Genomic DNA, 26,499 nt, shown 5'->3' with positions numbered 1-26,499 from the left:
TATTTCCAGGGAGGAAAAATCTCGCCTCTCTGTGTCTACTGTTACTTATCTTGCAACTAAAACGGTTAGTCTGGGGAGCGATTTAGAAACAATTTAGCTACACATGAAGCCATATGGATGTGTTTGATATTTAGCAGTGTGCAGAACATTTTGCCAAACACAGTAAATCAATATAATATTTCATCTGATGTAAGTGATCCAGCGTTTGAGTCGACACAGAAATCACGCCGCTGCTCTTTATCTTGGATGAATTCTTAAAACCCAACAAGAATAAGAATTTTTTGAAACAGCTGATTTAACCATCATGTCCTTATGTGCTGATGATGGCATTGGAGCAAAAGTTTGAATATTTGGCTTTGACAGAATCTCAGAGAAGGTTGGATGGCTTAGTGCAAAAACAGAATGAGGAAAAGAGCCCAGCAGCTGCTCAGCTGTAACACGGTGATGGGTTTTTTCCCTTCGTGTAACATCAGCTTTTAAAATTAAAGTTCCAATTTTCTTTCTCTGCTGGGATAATACTGGTTTAGTGCTTTGAGTTTGAAGTCTGAGATTTTTTTTATTCCCTTTGGTCAGTTCACTCTGCCATATGATGCATTTTAATTGGCTCTTTGTGGCTAGGTCACAGCAGAGCTTTCTTCTCTGCGCACCTACATCTCTACCAGCTTTTCATCATTATTGATGATGTTTCTGTCTGAATCTTCCCACACCTTCCAAATGCCACCCCGAATTTCATCTGGAGCCATAACAACCCCAAAGTCACAGAGGTAACAGGGTAGTTACTGGTGCTGACTGGCACCAATTAGCGAGCTTCCGCTCAAAACAGCGGTCATTTGCAGAAGGAGTCATTAAAGTAGGACGGATTGCATCTTAACTTACAACCTGATCTATGTCTCATTTTGTCTGGAAACACAGACGCATCAAACAGAATCACCAAACATCAAGAGCCAGCTGACGTTGTTCCCAGCGTGCTCTGCTGCCTAAGGTTGTTACCCAGGTGATCAGTGTCCACAGATGGCACTGTAGTGGGTGAGAGAACTCAGCCAATAGGGCTCTGAGGCCAGAACAAGAGAAAACACGATTGGTTAAAGGTAGGTCAGGGCAATGGCAAGTGTGGGTTGTTGGACCATCATCAGCTGTCAGGGAAGACATGAAGACACGGTCAGCTCACAGACATGCAAGTACACAGATGCACGCACAGAGAGGTGAGCAGATGGGATGTAAGTGCAAATATACAGTATGTGGGACATATTGCAGTATTTTCCTTTAGGCACAGTATTTATCCCAGTCTTTCAGGAGGTGTGTTTTTGTAAGCAAGATGTCAATAATGGTATTATTATCTTATGAGCATCTGGCTAGTGTTCAACTTGAGATTTATTGTTTGTTTGCTTGAGCACCTCTCAGACTCCACTGTGGTTTGTCACAACAATTAGATTTAAAGCAGATGCTCCTTCCAGCCCTAAGTGTGCCAGAAACCATTTCATAATTGAAAGTAACTTGTTTTGATGGGAATATTATTAATAGTTATTGCTGAATTTACAAAAAAATAAATAAATAAATAAATCCTTCACTCAATGGCTACTACTATAGCTACTATACTATACTACTATAGCTTCGGGCCTTTAGTGAAGTTTTACCTCAGTCACTTTGCTCGTGTCAGCTGTGATGATAAATCCACAGTGACATATCCAAGATGAATATGGTGTGCCAAGTAATAAAAAATAAAATTAAATAAAAACAGGAGACAAATGACCAACTAAGAGCGCTGGCCAGTGCAGCAATCAGACCGAGTGACAACCTGTACTCCATATAAAATGCAGCGCGTGGACCTGTGCTCGTGCGCGTGCACGCGCATGTTAGAAACAAGAGAAATATCCCCCCTTAAGAGAATGTTCTGTCATGACAGATTTACAGTGTGCTGCTCACCTTCCTGTAGAGAACAGTGTGCCTTAAAAGACTTTAGCACTTATTTATCAGTGTGTTAGTGTGTGTGTGTGTGTGTGTGTGTGTGTGTGTGTGTGTGTGTGTGTGTGTGTGTGTGTGTGTGTGTGTGTGTGTGTGGAAAAGGCGTGGTGCCGGTAGTTTGTTCTGACAGGTAATTTCGGGCTCTAGCCGTGATATATGGGGGTCAAAATTCAGAAAACACTTTTTTTTTTCGTAGATGCACATTACACACACAAACTTAGTCCTGGGGCAGCTGTCATTTCAGTGGTGCAAAGACGAACGCTTGCTCAACAGCGCTACACAATGCGATTTTTTGTAACCTGTCCTTTCTGGCATTTTTCTGTACGACACTTACAGACACATAAAATGAGGCATTTTTTCTTAAAATATGTACATTTTCATAATTATAAATCTGAGAACTGGATAAAAACTGGTTTAAAAGTTTAAAGTGTTTAAAAGGTTTTGAATATTGAATATTTCTTAATCACTCTATACATATTCCAAAATAAAACAAAAAAACAAACAAACAACATTTTTAAAAAACATTTTCCAGACATTTAAATTCAGGAACAAACAAATAAATTTATGTCCTTCAGATATTCTTGGGTTTTTCTTTTTTTTTTTTTACATGCAAAAAATGCAACATCACTGATTAACTTAAATCTATTTATTTAGATTTTTTAGGATTTAGCTTCATATTTGCACTAATTTCCATAAATGTCCACTAGGAGAACTATTTTAAAATAACGTCAGTGTGCATGGAACAAATGGCAACAGAAAAAATGGTTTTGCCTGTAGTTCTTCTTCATGCGTGCTGTACAAAACCGTTTAGTGTATTTATCATTTTAGAGCGTTAGAGATCTAACATGTTTTTTTGTCTTTTTAGAGAATGGAGACCGTCATGCCCCAGAGTCTCAACATGCCCGTCAATCCACAGCTCATACATAATACATTACCGCATAATCACTTGCTAACGACACCTATGGGCGTTTGTCTATTAATAAATGTAAATGTAAATGTTTGCAGGTCCCTTGTGGGATGTGAAATGCACCAAGTGATCTCAGAACTAATCATGTATTTAGGGGTAAGATTCCTAAACAATGAGTAAAACAGTACAGTGGATTTGATTCTATAATGAAACTGCTCTTATACTATTACTGTATAAGCAGGCAAAACATTAAAAAAAGAAACCTCTTTTATTTAGTCAGCTATTCTAGTGACTTCACACTATGTAAAAAAAATGAATGTAGTTGAATTTGTTCCTCAAAAAAGCTGTTGTTACTACATTTACATGTGGATGATTTATAGGTATAATTAAGCATTTTCACATTCACAAAAACGGCTGTTTTAGGCCTCGCACCACTGTTATCAGCTTTCAAATAGGCAAATAAACCTTCACACAAAGGTAGAAGATGTGTGTCTGTGTGTGAGTACAGTGGTTATGGCTTAAACATTGATGGTGTGAGGTGACTATGAAGCGTCTCTCCATTTCGATCTAAAACAACAGACTGATTGTAGGTCGAGTGCCTGATACTTCAAATGAAGTGTTCATTAAGCAGCGGTGGGTGTGCACTTCAAACGAGCTGTGAGAAAATCAGCTTTCCAACAGGCTGATCGTGGAGCTCAGATAGTTATCATCTTTTTCTGTTTTTGTTTTGGAGAATTAAAGCGAACAGTATAGTCGTCCCAACTTTCAACATTAAAGAAGTACTTAAAGCTGAGGACATAAAAGAGGTTTTAAGTTTAACTTTTAACTGAAAGGCTAATCGACTTAGCTTCAGCTAAACGACTGCCCTGTCGTTTGTTGCTCTAAGAAATATAAATGTTTCCTTGGCACTGAATTTTTAAAATGTTTTAGATGTTTTCACATATTTTAACAGGACATCTGGCTTCTTCTTTGTAGAGCAGAACAGTTGTTTGACACAAGGAACAAAATCAGTTTTACTTACTACCCATGTTTTTCCGTTGCTCATTCACACAACTCTCAGCCAATCACGTGGCAGCTTGTTGCATTTAAGCATGTAGACATTGTCAAGATGACCTGCTGAAGTTTAACCCGAGCATCAGAATGGGGAAGAAAGGTAATTTAAGGATCTGAATGTGGCTTGGTTGTTGACAGCAATGGGAAGAAACCAAGTACAAATACTTTATTTTCTACAGTTGACAGGCTAACAAACCCTCCTGTGTCAGTGGCAGCTGAACTTCATTCGACCATGGCCTGCAATGACTTTGCCAAATTCTTCACTGAAAAAATCCAAAAAATTAGACAAGCAGTTGGTACATCAACAGCAGATCCAGGATATGTACTGTGTCCACCAAAAAACTGTTTAAACACCATGAAACAGTTTCAACCTATTAACAGCAAAGACCTGGAGGACATCTTAGGTCAACTGAACTCCTCCTCCTGCTGTTTAGATGTCCTGCCAACAAGTTTTTTCAAAAAGGTCTCAAAGACTTTAGAGTCAGACCTGTTACAGATCGTCAACTTTTCTTTATTATCAGGTGTGTTTCCAGAATCACTAAAAACTGCTGTAATCAAACCTATACTGAAAAAGGACAATCTTGACAAGACACAAATGAACAACTACAGGCCGATCTCAAATCTCCCGTTTTTAAGTAAGATCATTGAAAAAGCAGTTTCTCAACAGCTCAATTACTTCTTAAAACAGAATAATTGCTACGATGCCTTCCAGTCAGGTTTTAGACAGAACCACAGCACTGAAACTGCTCTGACCAAAGTGTTTAATGACATATGTCTGAATACAGACAGTGGAAAAATGTCAGTCCTAGTTTTACTGGATCTCAGTGCAGCATTTGATACAGTTGACCACAACATATTACTCAAACGACTGGAGAACTGGACAGGTCTTTCAGGAACTGTACTAAACTGGTTCAAAACATACGTAGAAAACAGGAAATACTTTGTATCAATAGGTAACTTCACATCTGAGCAGACAAGTATCACATGTGGAGTTCCCCAAGGTTCCATCTTGGGACCCCCTCTGTTTAACATTTACATGCTCCCACTGGCACAGATTATAAACAACAACAAAATAAACTATCATAGCTATGCAGATGACACACAAATATATATCACAATGTCACCAGGAGACCGAGGCCCTGTACAGGCTCTTGGTAAATGCATTGAGGAAATCAATGACTGGTTGTGCCACAATTTTCTCCAGCTAAACAAAAACAAAACTGAGGTAATAGTCTTTGGCGCCAAAGAAAAGCGATTACAGGTCACCAGAGAACTTCAATCTATACACCTAAAAACCACAAACCAGGCGAGAAATTTGGGTGTAGTGATGGATGCAGACCTAAACTTAGAAAAACACATTAAGACAATAACAAAGTCAGCTTACTATCACCTCAAGAATATATCAAGGATAAAAGATCTGATGTCTCAACAGGACCTGGAAAAACTAGTCCATGCATTCATCTTTAGTAGGCTTGATTACTGTAACAGCATCTTTACAGGTCTACCTAAAAAATCAGTCAGACAACTACAGCTCATTCAGAACTCTGCTGCTCGAGTCCTCACTAAGACCAAAAAAGTGGACCACATCAGTCCAGCTCTGAGGTCTTTACACTGGCTGCCTGTCCGTCAGAGGATAGACTTTAAAGTTCTGATGCTGGTCTATAAAGCTCTGAATGGTTTAGGACCAAAATACATCAATGACCTCCTGACCCAGTATGAACCATCCAGATCCCTCAGGTCATCTGGATCCGGTCTTTTATCAGTTCCCAGAGTCAGAACCAGACACGGAGAAGCTGCATTCAGCTTTTATGCTCCTTATATCTGGAACAAACTCCCAGAAAGCCTCAGATCAGCTGAAACACTCAGTTTATTTAAATCCAGGTTGAAGACTCACCTGTTCTCAGCTGCATTTGAATAAAGCACCAAATCCACACTTTAAGCTTCAATTTCAAAACTTACATTTAACTACTGATTTTATCTACTGTTCTGATTTTATCTGTTTTGATTTTATATACTGTTTTTTGTTTGTTTGTTTGTTTGTTAATTAGTTAGTTAGTTTATTTGCTTGTTTTAATCAATTTTAAATCATGCTTTTTATTTGTTCTTGTTTCTAATGTCTCTGTAAAGCACTTTGAATCACCTTGTTGTTGAATTGTGCTATACAAATAAACTTGCCTTGCCTTGCCTTGCCTTACTGTATTCAGAGGTCAGAGGTGAGGAGCCTTGAGCTGACAAAGAGCAACTCACATAACAAAAAAGTAACTTAAATAATCACGTGTCACAACCAAGGATGCAGAAGAGCATCTCTAAATGCACAGCACACGAAACTTTGAAGCAGCAGCTACAGCGGATGTTGCTAGTATATGAACACGTATATTTTGTTTTGCGGAGCAAAAGAAACCATTTCATGATGCAGGTATTATTGTTTACATTATAATATTATTTTATGCCACCTAAACTCATGCAGCCAAAATTCACACACATACAAACCCATCTTGGCACAAGGGAGTGGATGCTAAATAGCATGTACTTCCCCTCCTGTAGCTATTCTTCATGTCAGACTTAACACCTGCCACCTGAGGCTGAGTGTGTGTTTTCAAATGACTACCCACCCTTGGGTCCTTTTAAAAGCCCTCAATCATCAGCCCTTATCTTTTTTTCAGATTTCCTCCGCTGTCTCTCACAGGGCATATCTCTTGTGTGTGCACTTCACAGGTCACAAGTACCCTGACAGTATACATCCTTGCTCTGACTGGTCCCTGTCTCTATCTTGAACACGTTCAGTGTTTTATAGTTCATCATACCATCTTTGTATAGCCTACTCGTTCCAGTATTAAAGCTAAAATAGATAAAAGTTAATGTCTTATCACACGGGAGACAATCCAGAACCACTCAAAAGACATTTGTTTTTGAGTGTTTTAGTCCTTGTCAAGAGAACTTTGGCAGTTCAGGGCACAGTGCTGTCATCGGAAAATCCAGACGACCTGGACGGTGGGCTTGGAACAATGTTACCATTTTACTTAGAACGTCGTCGTTGTTGTTGTTAATGGTGACACAATTAATGTTCTTTTTCTCCCTGATTAACCAAACGGTTAAGAAAAACAGCAGTAGGAGTGTTGAGAATATTAAACACTTGCAGCTTTAATGCAGTGTGTGCTCTTATTTTTCTCTTGCAGAGTACTTGTAGTCTTGTTAACTCTGCTGCAGTAACAGCAGAAAAAAAACACCCTCACCTCCACTCATGACAACACCCCTCCATTCCAAAAAAAGCTTAAAAGTAACTCTATACATTTTTCATGAGAGTCTATCAAGGGTTACTCCTCTTCCTCTCTCTTAGTTCTCTGATAATGATTTCCCTCAGTCTCATATTTAAAGTCTTCTTTGTTTTGAGGAGTGGGAGTTGGGGGGGATTGCATCATCCCTGCTGTTTCTCCACTTCCTTGCCCTATTCTGCCCCCTTTGGCCAGGTAATTGCCTGTGTTCCTGAGTGTCTGCAGGGATGTTTACTCTGGGGGAGGGGGGGTTGTTGAGGGTCATTTTGCAGCATACACAAGTCTGTGTCCGTATCCTAGCAACGCACTATCAGGTCCACCTGTTCGATGGCCGTCAGCCCAAATATACTTGCAAACATACACACACAATCCCGTCCTTCCTTCTTTTCATCCTGTTTAGCATGTTCACATTTGTCTATATATAACATAACAGCTTGGCTAATTTTACATATGACTCTTACAGCAGAGCCACACACACAGCTGTTGTGTCTTGCTTTTTTAAATTGCTATCATTAGAGGTTCAGAGTTATGATGAAGTGCTGACACATCACGTTGAAAACAGCCTACAAGATTCCCAGTAAAAAGCTTTTGTGAGAATCACAAAAACGAGCTTCATTTTAGCTTCACCTTTAAGAGAAAGTTTAGCCGGGGTAGAGGAGCCATTCTTTAAACACGTGAGAGTGCTTCCTTTTTTCACACAGATGGTTTCAAAGTGTAGAATGGACTGGTATCTAAAAAAAGCAGCCTGGGCTCTGGTATTGCTCCCAGCACCTCATTCTCTCCTGGTAGTCGCGCATAATTGGGTCGAGCGCAGCGCTGTGTGTCCAATCAAATGGCTTAATACTACTCACCTGGTTGCTTGCAGGCCAATCAGATAATTTTAATCACAAAGCCCACTCAATCCCCTTATCTCTGGCTGATTTCATCTGGGCATTGAGTTGTGTTTGTGTGCGTGCGTGCGTGCGTGCGTGCATGTGTGTGTGTGTGTGTGTCATCAGCAGCAATTTAAGGGGGCATGTTGGTATCAGGAAATGTCACCACCAAAGCACAGATATTAAACTACCTCTTAACAATTACTTTTGTCATCCTTGTGACGTATTGATTTTTTTTCTTAGTTGCTAGCCTCTGAAATAGATTAGTATAGTAGTGAGTACATAAATAATAAAAATCTATTTAATTAACTAAAAGCTAAGCTGTAAATTGGCAGTCACAGTCATATCTGGCAGATTATGTGGTGGTTGCTGTTATCTGCAGCATGAAAGCTGCATGGTGGAGGCCTCCTGATACTACATGAGCTTAGATGTCTTGAGCAGCAAGTCCCTGGTTCAATTACTGGCTTGCTAAACCGTCTTCTTGCTTCTTCCCCACATATGTTACTCCCCTGATAGCTGATGTCTACTAGTCCATAAAGTAATAAATGCTTTTCTTTTTTCTTTTTTCTTTTGTTTTTTTGTTTGTTTTTTGTTTTTTGTTTTACATAAAATAGGTATTGCACAACATTAATGACACAAGATTTTATGTAAATAAAAAAAGACATTGTTTAATACTAGAATTTTAAACTCAGAAAATAAGTGCCATTTTTGAGCTAATGGAAAAAAATTGAAATGTATTATTCTTTTTTATTTTTTATAAAGACAAAAAAAAGGACAATACTTTACCCTATATTTTGACAGGAGTTGGTAAGATAGATTCCCACTTCATCCTGGGACTTCCTGGGCAAACATACAGGCACTGTGTACTGGAAACAGTCTTTGGTGATTGTTTTGGTGGTTTCAGGTGTGTCTTAGTGAACTGGATGGATGAGATTAAAATTTGATAAACTGTGCATTTCGTTGCCCTGTACCTGTGACATGTGCAATGACAATAAAGTTGAATTCTATTCTATTCTATGATGAATAGGACTGATCATATTTGTTGCCTAGCAACAACATTAACTTAAATTATTTTATTATTAACATACCTCCTACATTATTGGTAACATAATAGACAGGTAATTTAGCTGTCAGATAATTGTTAACACCCATCCATTAACCTATCTTCCATTTATCCGAACAGATCTGAGATTGACAACAGTCAACACAACAATGCTAACCATTGCGCCGCCATGCTGCCTATATTTCAGTGGCTAATGTTAACGTGCCCCTCAGACAATTTAATATTTGTTACAAATGTTGGTACTACAACCCAAAATTAGTGACCGAGCCCATAGGAAGTCTTTTTGCAATGACACCTCATATCATCTTGGGGCCTTCAGAGGTTTTAATGCAGGTTTTTAGGCACTTCTGGATTGGCTTCATTTTTCTGATCCAGAAGCTGCATCTGTGTGTTACACTCCCTATCTGCAAAGGTGTTGTGTGGAGTTGTGTGTTAACCGGATGGAGCAAATATGTCACCGCTGGTGTCGATACTATTGCAAATCTGTAGCTAATCCAACAATTCAGTTGAACCTAAATAAATAAACAATCACTTTCCAATAAAAGATTGTAAAATAAACAGTTTTACACATGCAGGTTGTTAAAAAGATTTCTTCTTTTATTTATTTTTTGGTCCAACTCACACAAATACTTGTTTTAATAGTTTTCTGGCCGTTTTTACCCTTCAGCACATCACTGCACAATGCCCTACACAGCTTGAAAGAGCTCACCTGCAGCAATCCACTGTGAGTTTTCAACGACACATCAAGTGGGTCCGTGCTCCATTTAGGAGTTCTTTCACCCGCCTGGCCCCCCAGAATGGAATAAAGGTGAAAGAAAAGAGCAGCCATCTCTGTCGTGTTGTACCAGAGCGCTGACAGAAGGAGTGAGGGAGACAGAGTGAGGAAGGACAGCCATGATTAATGTAGAGGCTGTGTGGACCCAAGAATATCTTCCCACTGCCCTCCATCTTAGCTAATGTGACCTGCCATATAGGTCACTCATTACAGTGTATGTGTACGTGTGTGGTGTGTTAGAATGGACCGACTATATATATATATATATATATATATATATATATATATATATATATATATATGTATATATGTATATATATATATATATATATATATATATATATATATATATATATATATATGTATATATGTATATATGTATTAACTGAGCCAATCCTGGTAGAAGAGAGTAACTAAACTGTTTGTAGCTGAACTAAATAATGCCCAGCCATCTGCAGTAATAGATGCATCTACTTAGCTGAGGAAGATGATTGTGGCCAAACTCAAGGCAGCCACACAACCGAGTGCACGACTTCTCTTTTCTCACCACAGGAAATGCTTGCAAATGTGAACACACCCGTACTCAACATCCCCACTACCAGTATCAATAAAAGCAATAATCTCGTATATGCCACTGCCACAGAAATACTTGGGTCCAAAAATGACAAATACATATAGAGAAAGCCCCCCCCCCCCCCGTGTGGAAAAGAAGGCTGTAACGGAAATTAGGGAGATCTGGAATGATGTTTGGGCACTAACAAAAGTCCAGAAGGTTTTGTGAGAGACAGACAAGAGCTCTCTAGGGTGTACTCTTAGCTGCAAAGGAACCATACTATGATGGCAGACACTGAGCAATCCTGGAAGACAATCTTAGAGAATGAGATGGCACAGAGCACCAACACCAAGTGGATGGTGCACCTAAGAGCAGACCACAGCAATCTCCCAGACACAGCCCCCTCTCTTACATGGATGATATTAAGGTATATGCTGGGAGAGAGCGAGACTTCATTGATGCACCTCACCAGGCTCTACAGTGAGGACATCAGGCTGTTAAATGAACTGGAATAACATCCCAATGTGGAGAAAGAGACTTTATTGGAGGCTTTGCAAAGATGCCTTGGAGACAGTCCAGTATATAGTACCAAGATGGAAGATGGAACAACATAAACCGAGAGACACTACCAAGTGGCTGGGATAGCATACAGGAACATCTGGGCCACATATGGATTTGAACTGCCCAATTCCCGATGGGAGACACCACTGAAGATAGTTGAGAACAACCAGGCTAAGGTCCCGTGGGATTTTGAGTTCCAGAAAGACAAGCAGCTGCTGGCCAACCAACCAGACATAGTGGTGGTTGAAAAGGAGCAGAAGATGTAGCAGCCCCGGCAGACAGCAACATCACAGAGAAGGAGCACAAGGAAATAGAGAAGGGCCAGGGGCTGAGGGATCAACTGGAGCAAAAGTGGAGGTCAAAAGTGGAGCTTTAGGAGCTGTAAACCAGAGAGTGGCTTCAGCAGATTCCAGGCACAACATCAGGGATCTCTATTTAAAAGAGTGCAGTCCTGGGAAAAGCACACAACCCTCAAATTCCCAGGACACCAAGTTTGAGGAACACGCACACATACCGTCCCGCCATACATATATATATATATATATATATGTGTGTGTGTGTGTGTGTGTGTGTGTGTGTGTGAGTGTGTGTATATGACATATGGTTCTCATTTATGCTTCGACTGTTCAGTTTCTTTAGTTCTAAAATACAATCATAATCCAGTCCATAATGATCAAATGTGACTTTATAACTTTCACTACAAGAGCCTGAATATTGCAGAAAGGTAATAATAATAGTAGATTGCAAATGGAATATTTCACATGCTAATGTAATTCAATTTCCTTTTCTCTTTTTCTCACAAAATCACTCATTTCATTTCTTTTGTTATTCACTGGCTTTTCCCATAACCCCCCCATCCCCCCCCCCCCACCCCCATCCCTTTGACCACCCTTTGCCCCACTATATCTCATCCTCTGCTCCTTTCATTCTCAGATACATGATGAATGTGACGTGGGATGGCAGAGACTTGTCCTTCACAGAAGACGGCTACCAGGAAAACCCAAAGCTGGTGGTCATTGTTCTTAACAAGGAGAGAGAGTGGGAGAAGGTAGGATCTATATCTTAAGAATCCTGCACTGAAAAGCTTTCACTTCTTTGAAAAAGAATATGAGTTTGGAGGGAAAAAAATGTCTCTAGGGACATTTTAGCGGTGCTCCAGATGCCAGGCAGCCAGCCCGATTCCTTATTTAATGACCACCATAGTTTTCAGCTTTGCTGAGCATTTCAATATGATAAACTTGCATTAGGTAAAACGGTGCGCCATCAGATTGTCACGGTTGCTGAAAACAGGTAGGCTTGATTTATAATGATTTGTTCCACATGTTCAATAAATATGCATTTCCAATTGTCCTTATTTTCTCCTTGACTAAAAGCTTAAAAGGTCATTATTAAAAGAAGAAAAAGCTTGTTTTTGTTGCTCCCCTGTTTGTGGGAGGGTCACAACAGTGGATGGATCTAAATATTGGATCAGAGTCCTTCTAAGAATTTGTACCTGTTTCGGGTCTCAAACTCGGGATCTTTGGCAAACATGTTAATTGCTTGACTAAAGTCACTCAGTAGGACTTAAATCAAAATGAAAGAAAATGACATTCAACCACCATCTTTGACTTAGAGGTCACCGCTGAGACATGCAACACAAAAACAAAACCAGGCACGAGCACAGTATTGAAAATGCCACCTATGTGTCATCATACAGCACTCAGTTGATCAATGAGCTCATTTACTGAGGAGGTTATGGATTGCTGTAACTGGTTAATGTTAGGTGGCTTCTATAAAGAATGGCCACTATGAAAGGGTGAGCATTCGTGCCATTTTAATGGACTTTAAATGGCAGTCATGTATCTTTATACCTACATCTGACTCCCTGGTACTTACTTAAATACCTCATATTTAATGCCCCCATAGCTCATACGTTAGAATGGGTGAGACTGAGAGGACAAGTTTGGGAGAAGGACGGGGAAACAAGAGAGGAATTGGAGGGAATTGTAAAGGGAAGATGGATAATTTTGAGTTTTATGGTCATTTTCTTTTCTTTGCATTGATTTGATTTTGTCACTCCCTGTGCATGTGTCTCCTCACACTCTTCATTCTCCTCTTTACGGCTGTTTGCCACCTTTGATCTTCTTTCCCTTCTTCTTTACCTCATCTGTCCTCTTCCATCTTCTCTTACCTCCCCTCCTTTCCTTTCATCACCAGTTCAGATCATTTGTAGACTCTGGTGTTGTTTTTCTCCCCTCTGATAGGGCCTCAAAACACAGCTGAGACCTCTGATACCGGAGGGTGGCGCGGGTTCACGTGCATGCACGTGTGTAATTTGACTCGTCAACACTGGCTACTGACAGAAACACTTTTCGGGAGACTTGTGCAGCAACGAATGCAATTGTTATTCAAGTCAGACCCATGCGTATATGTGTGTGTCTGTGACTTACAGTTTGCAGTTCAGTTTGCCGCAATCTGCAGAGTCTCCACCCGATCTTTGAGACTAGCTGTTTCATATTTCATATCTACACACACACAAACACAGAGGCATGCATGCAAAATACCTTTTGTTGATGTGCAGAGGAGAGGCAGAGTGTGGTGTTTTTAATACAGAGCCTGGGAAATTGATCAGGACCACATGGTACTGTGGTTCAGAGAAAGCAACAGAAAGCAAGAGACACACCGAGACCCAAAGTGGAAACATAATTGGGAGCTTCTCTCTTTCTTTCTCTTTCTGTCTCCCTCTCTTTCTCACACACACACACACACACACACACACTTTCTCTCTCTGGTGCTGCTGTCCCACCCATGCGCCAGAAAGCAGCGGCACACAGAGAGAGACCTGCGATGATCAAGAGGTAAAAATTCAGTAACTGCACTAAAATATGGATATGCACTAAAAATATAAAATGTGTCCCCCTGAGGCACAGGAGAGACAGGGAGAGGAGTGCTGTATGGAACGGTATCAAGACGAACAAGAGACAGAGACAGATGGGAGGGAATATTGAGAGCAAATGACTGCAAGAAATGGAGACCCAAAGAGAGAGAAAGAGAAAAGGAAAGAAGCAAAAGGAGGAAAGGAAAGGTATAAATGAGCCACCAGCATGTGTATGAGTTCCCTTTTTTTGAGCACACCTGCTCCTCGCTGCAGCGCACAGCCACATTGGTTAGATGATGTGTCTTTTCCTTTTTTTTCTTTAAGTTTTGAGAAGAGCTACCTTTAAAGTCATTGCACTTGTGTGGTTAGATGTGCGTGTGGTGTTTGGGTTTATTTATTTACTAAGGGTTATGTAACTAATTCAAATGAAGCACATTTTGCAGGAAGTCATGGGGGTATATTTGCCTAGATAATGAGGATGGAGCTTATATGGAGTTTTTGGGGGGGATTTGCGTCAGAGCTTTAGACAAAGAAAAAACAAAGTCTTGGTTGACTAAAATGGTTCCAATTTTTCAACTAATCAGTTTGTCCTAAGGGGAAAAAAAATAATTAAAAAAGTGTACTCAGTGCAGTTTACCCACTAGCAATATTAGGCTAAATTAATTACAAGTAAAACATAAAAGCTAGGTTTTCTGCATATTAAGTAATCTTAAACTGGTTCTTTTAGTTTGAAATTATATCAGCAAACTTGGGACCAACCAGAAAGGACTTGCCATATTCATATACAGTAGTACAGTTTGTGCAGTACTGTCTTGTGTCACCCCTCATTTTGCTTCCAAGGAGCCAGACTCGGATCATGTGATCTCGAACAATTCAGTTGTTAAGTGATGATGTATTAACCCTGCTTCAAGGTCCAAACTATGCTGCGTTAATTAATGCTGTTGTCATTTTATCACGTTTTAATGCTTTGTATCTTTTTCTATTTAATCTAAACGAGCCCCTAAAAATAGTCAGTGATCACTTATTGCCTCTCTGGGTTTTTATTACGACTATTCAAAGCTCTTTAAGGTTTTTAAAACCCTACGATGTAACTACAGCCCATCAGCGAACAGTTTGCCAGGCGACAAATATTTGAATGGGACAGAAAAGAATCACTCTGAGGCTAAAAAAAGATTTGAATGGGTACATGGACATTATTTGGACATTTGCTGTTTCTTCTCTCATTTTCAGTCCAGTACCTGATCAATTTGAGAGGAGTTGTGTGTTAGTGTTTTTGTTGATTTATGAATAATTCAAGCATGAAAAGCCACCTAATTCAAGGGATGAATGAGAGCTGTGTTTAAAGAGCTTATATGTCATTATTTGGTATCAGCACATTTATTCTTCCTCATAGTTTGAACTCTTAGGCAACTGTCTTGTAATTTCTTTAAGTAGCCTTCAGGAATGGTCCTCCAGGCTTATTAAAGGACACTCAAAGCTCTTCTTTAGATGATCCCACACTGCTTCAATAATGTTGATGTCCGGTCTCTGAGGAGGTATTTTCTGCATATTCTTCTGCATATCCCAAACACCACTGGCTGAAATGAAGCCCCAGATGATGACACGACCTCCACTATGCTTTATAGATGGCTGTAGATACTCAGTGTTTTGTGCCTGTCACTGTTGTTCTCCACTTCTCCAGTTTCCTCCAATTTTATTTATTTATTGAATTTTTTAATTTTTATTTTTTAAGAACAAGTTACACTAATTGTTCTTTAAGAATCACCTTGTTGGTGTAAAAATACTACTTAATGCCCGTCAACCTGTGTTATCTTTGACATTCATGGACTCAACTAAATAAATGACAAATTATTTGCTTTCGTGACAGGCTACAAGTAACAAAGTGCTTAAAGCTAAAATGTAAAATTCTTAATGTAGACACAAAATTGGTTCATCCCTGGAGTTAGGTGCCTTTACTTGAATAATTCATAGGGCAAAAACAAAAGCACATTGTTCTGAAAATGGTCAAGTAAAAAGTCTGGACTGAAAATGAGTGGAAAAAGTCTGGAGAACTGTTGGTGTAGAGCACTTTAAAAATGTCCAGAATGTCTGGCCCCTTGAATACTAGTGTATAACTTTATAATTGCTTCATAACTAGTTTAACACATATAAGTAACGCGATTCATCACAGGGTGTTAAAATATTTATTTCACTTAATATGAATTTGAAAAAATGTCTAAAACACAACATCTATAAAGAGATATTTTACATTTCATTCTACAAATATGAATCTGAATTTATAACCTTATTACTCTTGCTAAGCAGGTTCTTTGTGAATGACTTTCACTTTTTCATGTTCTGCCTGATGCGATTTGATCAAATAAAACTAGGCATTCATCACAAATTAGCTAAAATCACAGTAAATAGAACATTTAAATAATTAAAGTTACCATTTACTAGTTACATTTTTTCCTAATTGTTTAATTTTGAAACAATCAAAGTCTAAAAATATTAACTGCTTCAAACTACTGTTCATTCAACAGATGCAACAAATGTACAAGGAAACATAATCCTTACTTACTACATATCCAAATCTAGATCCATGAACCTCTTATTTGATCAAAATATATTACATTTTCTGTTTGTATATTGCCCTTTTCTTATTTATGAAAGTCTACAGCATTGTAATTGTTTGCTGCATTAAAGCATGACTTCATCAACAGCACGAGAAAAGTGTATTTACCGATCAGAACCAGGATGTTATATTTTATTCCTGCTGAGTCGATGGAGTGCGTAAACTGCTTCAGGAACTGCTGTGGCGTTAGCAGCCAGTTCACAAAATAATTATTACAGACAGCATGGGATTTGTGCTTGGAGAATCACAATATGGAGAGCAGACGCACAGAAAAGCCCACGTGCATGCAAGTCGACACACAAACACGCACATGCGTCTTCGATTCAGGCGTCGCTATTCTCTGAGCCTTTGTGAAAGAGCTTCACTTTAAAGAAATATGTCTAAATTAATGGATTCCGTTTCTTTTCGATTTTCCACTCTTTCATCCTCTTTCTCTATGCCCTCATTTTTCGCGCACAAACGGCGGCGTGCACGTGCACCCGCACGCATGCACACATTCGGAGCAAGCGTAGGGTGTAGGAGAGGGAGAGCAGAATCCATTTTCCTGACATAATTTTGTCTGACAGGAGTGACAGATACTATTTTATGACTGAATGGGTTTCTCCATGCTATTAGGAACTCATTCTCCCATAATGCAACTTGCCACAACGATAACTCTCCCCGTGAGACTGGCACAGAGAATGTGCTTGGTGTAAAAGCCATGACCCCGGTTTTACTTTATTCTTTTATCATACTCTATCTGTTATTCATCCAGGTACTGGTTTATTATAGCCCTTGAATGTGTGTGTGTGTGTGTGTGTGTGTGTGTGTGTGTGTGTGTGTGTGTGTGTGTGTGTGTGTGTGTGTGTAGGTTTGCGTGGGCAGAAAAAGTGTAATACAAAGAGACAAATATGAAATGAAGAAAAAGACATGTTGGTACAAAGAGCAAGACCTTTAAAGAAACAAAGATAAAGAAAGATGATGATGGAATAGAAAGAACAACAAAGCGGAACAAGTGTGAAATGACAAAAGAAGGAGTGGTAGATGAAACAAGTGCTTTAAGAAAAAGTATACAAAGAAGTATACACCGCACTTCAGGGACAGAGTGTCATCCCGCCACCAAGTGGCTCTAAATCTATTTCAGAGTGATGATGCGATAGGATTGCCGGCGTGGATTGTTATAATGCTGTAATCCCACAGACTTTAAGATTGTAACCACACACATACACAAACATGTGCACTGCTTTCCATGAACAGCATGTGCACAATATTTGGTATTAGATGTGGGTAGATTCAGCATTTTGTTCTCTGACCAGTCGATAGAGAGTATCTTCCTACCTCTATGGGAATTAATTTATAGCCCCTCTTTCTTTAATTGGAAAGAAAGAGCGATTGGGAGGAAGAGGGAAGAGGAGAACAGCAGGACAGGAAATCAGAGGAGTTGCTGAAGTCAGCTTCTTCTTTCCCTCCTCCTCCTCCTTTCCCTCTTATTTTCTGAGCAGTGCATTTATCACGCTTCTTAGTTTATTGACTCATCCAACCAAATCAGGACTACTCTTCAAAGATGATATTAATGGCCGTACGGGTCAAACAGGATTTAGTTGTACAAACAGGAGAGAGGATAAGAAAATGAACTCGGTAGGAGGGATCTCCATCCATCCATCCAACCATCTATCCATCTGGGCCCATGTTCTAGTAATTCAATGCATTTCAATTTTATTTTTGTAGTGCCAAATCACAACAACAGTTGCCTCAAGACGTTAGCAGTAGGCAGTAGTCGAAGCAGAAATGCCTAAACCTCCCCTTTCAAATCAGGACCACCTACTTCAACTCTTCTGGCAGGACATGAAGGTGCTCCCAAACCCACCAAGAGATTTAATCCATCCAGGGTGTCCTGGGTCGGCCCCAAGGCCACTTCTTGGTGGGACATGCACAGAACACCCCACCTAGGAGGTGCCCAGGAGGCATCCTGGTCAAATGCTTGAACTACCTCAACTGACTCATTTGATGATGAGGAGCAGTGGCTCTACTCTAACATCCAACCGAATGACTGAGGTCGACAACCAGTCTTTATTGTCTGATCATAATTATGATACAGGAATTACATTTTTACTTTCCCATTAAAATGTTCTATTATCTCCACCCCTTTAATGCATAAACACTCACACAGACACAAACGCACATATGTGGATGGGCGCATACACATGCACTCACTCGATTGAGAAATGCAAAACAGCTGGGCTAAGACAGACAGGAAAATGTGGCCGATCCCTTGAGACTAACGATTACACGCAAGAGGCATGGGTGCCACCTCAGCGTCCGGCTTTGCTTTCCTCAACACATATGCCTACGCAAACACAAACACACACACACATTCACACACACACGCACAGTTTGAGGAATGTAGCCGACAGCAGAGTGAGCTGTTGACAGCGGTGCCGACTAAGAGTGGAGAAGAGACTCTAATCCCTGTCAGAGGATAGAAAACCACTCAAAGCAAAACAATTAAAATGCTAATTTCACTTCCTCCTCTCTGCTCGGCTGTTAATGACTTAGCCAGGCGTGCAGGCGAACCAACAACATGTGTGTGTGTGCGTGTGGTTGTGTGCGGATAACAAACACTGTCTCATGACTTCGAGGTCAAGTGGCTGACATATTAGCATTGCTATGATATGTGTGTCGGGTGCAACTGCGTTAAGATATTAGGGTTTTTTTCCCCCACACACCTAAAACAAAGAAACTATGTTTAGCTTAACCTTTTGCAACCCTGCTCGCAATCTTGTCACTAACGTCTACGAATGAAAATATATCAATACCTCTGTCTGCATGTGTGCAGTACTAGGATAGATGGAAACACACGAGACGTCAGAAAGATTTCTTAGATGGAGGAAAAGAGTTAGAGCAGTGTTTTGCCATTTTCTGCCCCGATGCCTGTTGCTGTTTATGATATTCCACTCTGCCTTCCCTGACATAAACATGCATATATATATATATATATATATATATATATATATATATATATATATATATATATATATATGTATACTTTATGTACGAACACACACACACACACACACACACATAGATCTACAGAGAGATGTCAGTAGGTAAAGATAAAAATAGCCCATAGGGGAAACTGTGACATCACAGCTCTGAAAACTTTTTGAATTATCAACAGAGTCCCAACTGTCATACTGTCACACTAAATCTCTGTTTCTGTATGGGTTTGCATGCATAGCAATATCACTGTGTGCATTTTGTGATCCAACCCTGCAGGTCATGCATTTAATATGCCGTGCTTTACCTTACATTCAAACAGGCATTTACTGTGGCCAAAGAGCAACATACAGTATATGCTGGCTGCAGCTTTTCCACAAAATCCTTTGTTTTATTTTGTTTTTTCTCATTTCTGCTGTATGTTATTAGGAAAGTTAAGTATATAATGGTCACTAAATCGCAACTGCAATTTCTTCACTGCTTTCACTTCATTTGTACTTATAACCATCTCCAACAGAACAGCGTGATAGTTTAGACTCCCGGGAGGTAAATGTGAGGCCATGAGTGTGACCCAAACAACAATCAGTCTATTGACTTCCAGCCTACTCAGTAATTGAAAAGCAATACATTGTAGCCCATTGGAAATGTGCCAGGTGTTCTATTTTTAGCCACCAGTTATTATATCTTGTTTCCTAATTTCCTCTTCTCTCACCAGATGGGGAAACTGGACAATCGTAGTCTGACACTGAAGTACCCCGTGTGGCCACGTTTCAACTCCTTTGGTGACGCTGAGCTTGATGACAACCACCTGTCCATCGTCACCTTAGAGGAGAAACCCTTTGTCATTGTGGAGGACGTGGAAAGACTCACTGGTACCTGCATGAGGAACTCTGTGCCGTGTAGGAAGCATATCAAAGAGTAAGTGGGATATCTGTCCATCTATCATGCTGCAGTGTTAGCTAGATAGCTAAGTAAGCAAATGCAGTAAAGCTGCTTCACTGCGAATCACCAAATATTACTGGTGTAAAAATGTTTGATTACATTTTGTTTTAACAGAATGAACAAACATCTGAAATGCAGTTATGTTCACAAATATCTGTACAAGGATACAGTTTGTGTAGTTTTTTGGATCTGTGACTTAGTTTGATTGTGTGTTTTTTTTAATTTGTTAAAGTTCAGATTTTATAACTAAAGAAAAACATTCTGCAGTCATTCACCTTAGTTGTCCTCCATAGTCGCCCAGGAGTATTGGTGTTGTTTCATTTTAAGAACTCTTATTAAGCATTCCAACAATCAGCTAACCAAAACGCAAGTTAAACACTTGGAATATCTACCTCAGCTGTCATGGAATAATGAGGGAACAGGCCTCACTTGGCAATGGAACTGCCTGTCAGTCAATTGTCCAATTATTTTTGAGCCTCTGGAAATAGGGCATTATGTATAAAAAATATCCCAAACAGTTAATGTACTGCTTTTGTTAAATCCCTTAAATCCCTTGAATGAAAGCAGAAAGTCTGCACTTCAGTCACGTCTTGATCTTTTGATTTAAAATCCACTATTTTGGTGCACAGAAGCAAAACTACACCAAAGAAATTAGTCATTGTCTTCAAATTTATGGTCCTAACTTACAAAATACAAAAAATTTGGGTCTCATCAACAAGTGGCCACTCTGAACATCTAGTTTTTGAGGTATGTTATACCTACAGTATATATCACACCTCAAAAAACTCGATACCTGCTCCTACTAGGGACACATCCATCATGCAAGTGTAAATGCAGCCGTAATAAGCAAAACAAGGAAATGAGAACGAGATACAGTATTACCGCCTATGTCAATGATATATATTCAAGTATATAAGAAAGTTAAAAGAAAATGCAACCATTAAAATCATCTAAACCTAAGGCACAAAAATGTAAGTGTGTGTTACAGCTAGTCTTAATCTAACAACGCGGTCCTGTAATGGCACACATGCTTATTATTGCAACACAATAAGCTGCACTTAAGTCATCTCACCCACTCTCTTCCTCCTTACCTTGTCTTGTGGAAAAGCACAACACAGTGAAATGGTCTGAAATACACTCTACTCGCAGTCTAACTGATTTACACGTAATGTTGTTGTATGAGAAGAAAAACTAAGGACCGCATAAAAGAAAGTTTCATAAGAGTGTATTGGATAATCAGAAGGTAATAAATTTACATCATCCGTATTTCATTTTCCACAGCGCCGTCTCTGCGCTCCTCTGTCAGTGCATGCTGTCTCGCTCTCCCCTTTCTCTCACGAACACGGAAAGCGATGCAGTGTGCAGGCTTTGCAGCAGCTTCTTTCCTCCTGAAAATGGAGGTGGCTGCTGAACTCAGCATTTTACTTCCTTCCATACCATTTCTTCCTTCTTCTTTTTTTTCACTAACGCCAAAATACCTCTAGCCCCTTGTTATATTATATTCCTGGAGCGCAAACACACACTGTGGGTGTATGTCACAGAGTGACTTGAGTGGTGCTGAATCAGCGTAATAATAAATGACGTCTGGATCACGTACATTTTCATGGATATTTATTATAGATATTCATTTTTTCCACATGGAAATACCAGAAAATGTTAGGAGATCAAGTCTGGGCATTTTTCAGAGTTGCCCTTTCTCACATGTAGCAATCAGCAATGTTCTTGTTGCTAAATACTGGATCAATTTGGGCAAAGGAAACAGATCTGCGATGTCACATGTCACACAGAGTCTAGAACAGTTCAGGGCTTTAATGTATGTGTGAAAAAAAAGGTCTACACACTTTATGTCACTCGTTCAATGCGTAACGCGTCTGTCTGCAGCTCTTTTTGCGTCACACAAACAGAGTTGATTAAGCGGCGATAGTTTTAGGGAAGTGGCTGACAGTGATTTACATCCAGAAAACACTGTGAAGTGGGGCGGAGAGCAAAGCATCTCCAAGGAGGAACACAAACACACATTTACGAGCTCGTACGCTCTCTGTGGCCACATGTCCACTCACTCACAGGCCAATGCTGCTTTTCAGCCTCCCACAGCGCAATTCCCACTCAAGCATCCAAAGCGCCCATTTGGAGAAAGTGGGATAGATGGAGGGAAGGAGAGAGGCAGACCAGGAGGGTGAACGGGGGTTGGATTGGGGTTGAAGGAGTACCCATGCATGCAGAACCAGAAATTCACTCATCCAGGCCTGGCTTAAGAGCAAGCCATACTTACACTAACGCTCTCATAGTCATACACAGACCCACACTTTCCTCCCTGGAGACCCCTCGGGCCCTGTAGTGTTTCTATATCAAGTTGGCCTGCCAAGTTCACAAACAGCCTCCATAACATCACATGCTCTTACTGCCTGATCTGTACAGTGGCCTGCCTAAATGGGAACGCCGTGTTCGTGAATGCAGCTAAGTTCTGGCCTATATGCTTACTCTGTCAGCTCCCACCATTCCCCACCAGCTGAATCTGCCAGAAACTTGGGTTATTTGTCCTTGTTTCGGCTAACATCAACCTGTTCCTTGTAGTTGCATTACATTTACCACAATTTCATTCTTACTTCAACATCACAAGAATATATTGCATATTGTGCTTAAAGCGGCCATGCTTGGAATAAAGACAAGAAATTTACATATCAAAGAGTACAGTGCAGCCGCTGCCTAGTGTGACCTCTTCTGTGGAGAAGACTAAGTTAATTAGCGCTTCTAAGCTCATACCACATTACCCACAGAACCTCAAGCCAGTATCTCTTTTTCTCCGTCCATCCACTCTGTGATTTTATTCCATTGCCACTGGTGTCCAAACTGTTGAGCTACTGTTGAAATGTGTGGATCAGGAAAGCAAAATAAAAAGTTACATTGCATTCGACAGAGCTGCAAATGCAATTAGGAAAAGACATTATTTTACACTAAAAAGGAGTCAAGCCCATTATTTTATTTCTTCTGTGATGGATTAAAGGTTGTTTAGTGTTTCAGTGTGGTGTTCAAAAGTTGCAGGTTTCATAGAATGACATTCATAACTGCTGACATATCGGCACTTGGCTCTTTTTTCCCCTTTCTTGTGTGAAACTGTTAGACTGTGAAAGTAAATGCCTTTCCAGTTCAAAGACAGGAAAGAATTCCACTTGGGGAGACATTTGTTTGACAGATCGATGGCGACTAGTGAGGGAGTTTGCGAAAAACTGGCAAATGTTATCTCTTTTTTCCTGGTGCTGCAGAATAACTTAAAAGTGACAAAGTTTCATCTCTGAAGGGTACTGCAGAGTCACAGCCTGATGCACGGGGGTCCCCTCCTTACTTTCCGTCAAGTTTTTGCCCAGGTTGTTGTTACGCTAAAGGACGAGGTTATCGTCTTCTAATTAGCACACATCTAAAAGTTAAATGAGACTCCCAGGTGGCTCAAAGTTGATGTGCTCTTGTGTGTGAACTCTTCTGCTCTCAAATTCATATACACAGATGGTACAAGGCTTGCAGATGCAGCGCCGTCAAAATTTCCTTCTCCAGAGAGGCGTTGGGAGAAAAGGGAGCATATTTTTCTAATCTTCAGTCATTCCTGAATAGATTGACCTGAACTTAAAGGTGAAAAAGACCCAGGGTGATATTTGTTCACTGGTGCAATCACAAATTTAACAAACATGATGGAAAAAATGAAGCAAACAATGTTCCTTTTGTTTTTTAATGAATGAATGAATGAGGGTTCCCTACCTAAACGTGGATGTAAAAATGGATTTGCAGGCTATGCAAAGAGCTGGTATTTGTTCTGTCAATGTTTACTTCAGTGTTCAATCATAGCGTTGATGCCATTTGTTTTTTTCCCACCGCTGACACCGAGCGAAAGACTAATCATCTGCTGATGGTCTTTGTGTTTTGTGCTTCTGCAGCAACACGACTGAGGCTGGTGGGACGTATATCAAGAAGTGCTGTAAAGGTTTCTGCATCGACATTCTGAAAAAGATAGCCAAGTATGTGAAGTTCACCTATGACCTGTACCTGGTTACCAATGGCAAGCATGGCAAGAAGATCAACAATGTCTGGAATGGGATGGTGGGAGAGGTAAAAAGAGCCTTTTTGTGTGTGTATATATAAGTGTGCCTGTGTTATTCAACTACCGTATTACTCATCTTGTTGGAAACTAAGATCATCACACATTGTGGAGATGTGCTTTGATGGAGCAGCACTTTGCTAATACAAAGTGATACATTTCAGATGAAAACATGTATTAAGGTTAAAGTTCATCCTCGTTCTTCTAAGTGGGGTACCTGCTGACCCCACAGGTATACCTTTTATGATATCATACAGGTGTTTCATTCTTTTATTCCAAATTTCCTTTCAGTTACTTGTTGCATGTTGGATGTTGCAGATCATCAAACAAATTTCAATTAGACAAAGATAACCCGAGTAAATCCAAAAGGCAGATTGATGATTAATGATGATTTGAATGAAGTGAAAACAGCTATCCAAACCTACCTGGCCCTGTGTGAAAACGTAATTGGATCGATCTCCAGTTGGCGTGTCAACTTATTCTTGGGCAAGATACTGAGCCATGAGTTGCCCTGATGCATCCGTTGGCGTGTAACTGGTGTAAATAAAGTTCTTGAATCTCACATTTGCAAAAAATATCTTGCTGATCAGATGAACTTTTTTGAGTTTGAGTCCCGTTAAATCTAACACAACATTTAAACATGCAAGCCCCTGAACTAGCGATTCGCCAACAATGACCCCTATATGTGATCAGGAGGTAAATATTGCAGGGCAACAAATGTGTGAGCAACCAAACCTCAGAACTGATGCCCACTGGAAAGTTTGATCTTAAGTAATCTGTAATCAAAGGCAGATTTAACTAAAAAAGGTGACCAACAATTTAAAATGTGCTTTTTTTTAAAGCAGACTGTTAGAATGATCATTTAGTTTTTCCAATTTTTTTATGTTTCAAAATAAATTTAAATATCGCCAGAGCAAATGTTCACAGAGTGTAAAAAACAAAAACAAAAAACAACTGTTACTATAGCAACTCAGACCTGAAGACCCAAGTTCCAGAGTTAATTTTAAGACTATAAACTTTGCATTTTTTAATGCTTTATGTGGTGGGGCGTGGTTTGCGGTGCCGTGCAGGTGCGTCCGCACGGCACCGCAAACCACGCCCCACCACACTTACTTAATTCATTTTATGGGTTGAATGTTATTTGTATTTGTTTTAATCCTATTTTGCACTACTGCTTACATATTGGCTACATTGATTAAATTTCAGTATGAGATTAAAAACTTTATTTATGTGCAATCAGTAATCTTTACATTCTTGTGCACAGATTTGTCAACATTTACTTTGGGTGGAAGAGACAACATGTAGTTAGCCTAATGAAGACATTTGTTCTACTCTGTGATAGCTATCGAGGGTGTACTCCACCTTTTGACCCTGTGACAGCTGGGGTGGAAATGGATCCAGATAGATGAACGGATGAGTAGATTGTAACTTTCTCTTTCTTTCTCCCCAATCATTCCTCTTATGTCCCTGCTCTCCTCCCTCCTCCTCCCCCTACCCTGAAAAGGTGGTCTATAAGAAAGCCGTCATGGCCGTCGGATCTCTGACGATCAATGAGGAGCGTTCTGAGGTCATCGATTTCTCCGTCCCGTTCGTGGAAACTGGGATCAGTGTCATGGTGTCCCGTAGCAATGGAACTGTGTCCCCATCAGCCTTCCTTGGTAATTGTCACCAAATAGCTGCTCTTCTCTTGTTAGACTGAGGAGAGAACAAGAAGAAAACCTGTCTTGTTTGCTTCTCTGGTTTGTGTTAGTATAGAACAGTGTTTGTTTTGAGTGTGTGTGTGTGTGTGTGTGTGTGTGTGTGTTCCCTCAGATACAGCACTGACAACATAATTCACTTCTGTTACCCAGCTGTCAATACTTGCTCTTTCATCTGAGGGATTTAGCTGAATGCCCGCTTCCTGCCACAGCGACTCTCACTTACCTGAGAGGCACTTAACCGCAGGATTTTAACCTAAGAGACCACGGATATCCCCGTTATGGTTCCTCAGTCACGTTCATTTGAT

General features: G+C 40.0%; 1 protein-coding gene and 1 long non-coding RNA gene across 3 annotated transcripts in view; one reads left to right on the top strand and one right to left on the bottom strand.

Annotated features, from left to right (window-relative positions):
- Positions 1–26,499, bottom strand: part of LOC112434758 (uncharacterized) — a 208,440-nt gene that overhangs the window by 147,582 nt on the left and 34,359 nt on the right. The window lies entirely within an intron of this gene.
- grin2aa (glutamate receptor, ionotropic, N-methyl D-aspartate 2A, a) overlaps positions 1–26,499 on the top strand; it is a 172,328-nt gene that overhangs the window by 120,988 nt on the left and 24,841 nt on the right. Inside the window, exons 5-8 of the mRNA XM_004560701.3 lie at positions 11,952–12,066; positions 20,181–20,383; positions 24,334–24,505; positions 25,999–26,152. Coding sequence (XP_004560758.1) covers positions 11,952–12,066; positions 20,181–20,383; positions 24,334–24,505; positions 25,999–26,152 — 644 coding nt within the window. The remainder of the gene's footprint in view (positions 1–11,951; positions 12,067–20,180; positions 20,384–24,333; positions 24,506–25,998; positions 26,153–26,499) is intronic.

This window comes from Maylandia zebra, linkage group LG4 (assembly GCF_041146795.1).
Source record: "Maylandia zebra isolate NMK-2024a linkage group LG4, Mzebra_GT3a, whole genome shotgun sequence".
In the NCBI taxonomy this organism is placed as follows: Eukaryota; Metazoa; Chordata; class Actinopteri; order Cichliformes; family Cichlidae; genus Maylandia; species Maylandia zebra.
Note: the sequence above shows the minus strand (reverse complement) of the source record. Positions and strands in the feature narration are given on the sequence as shown.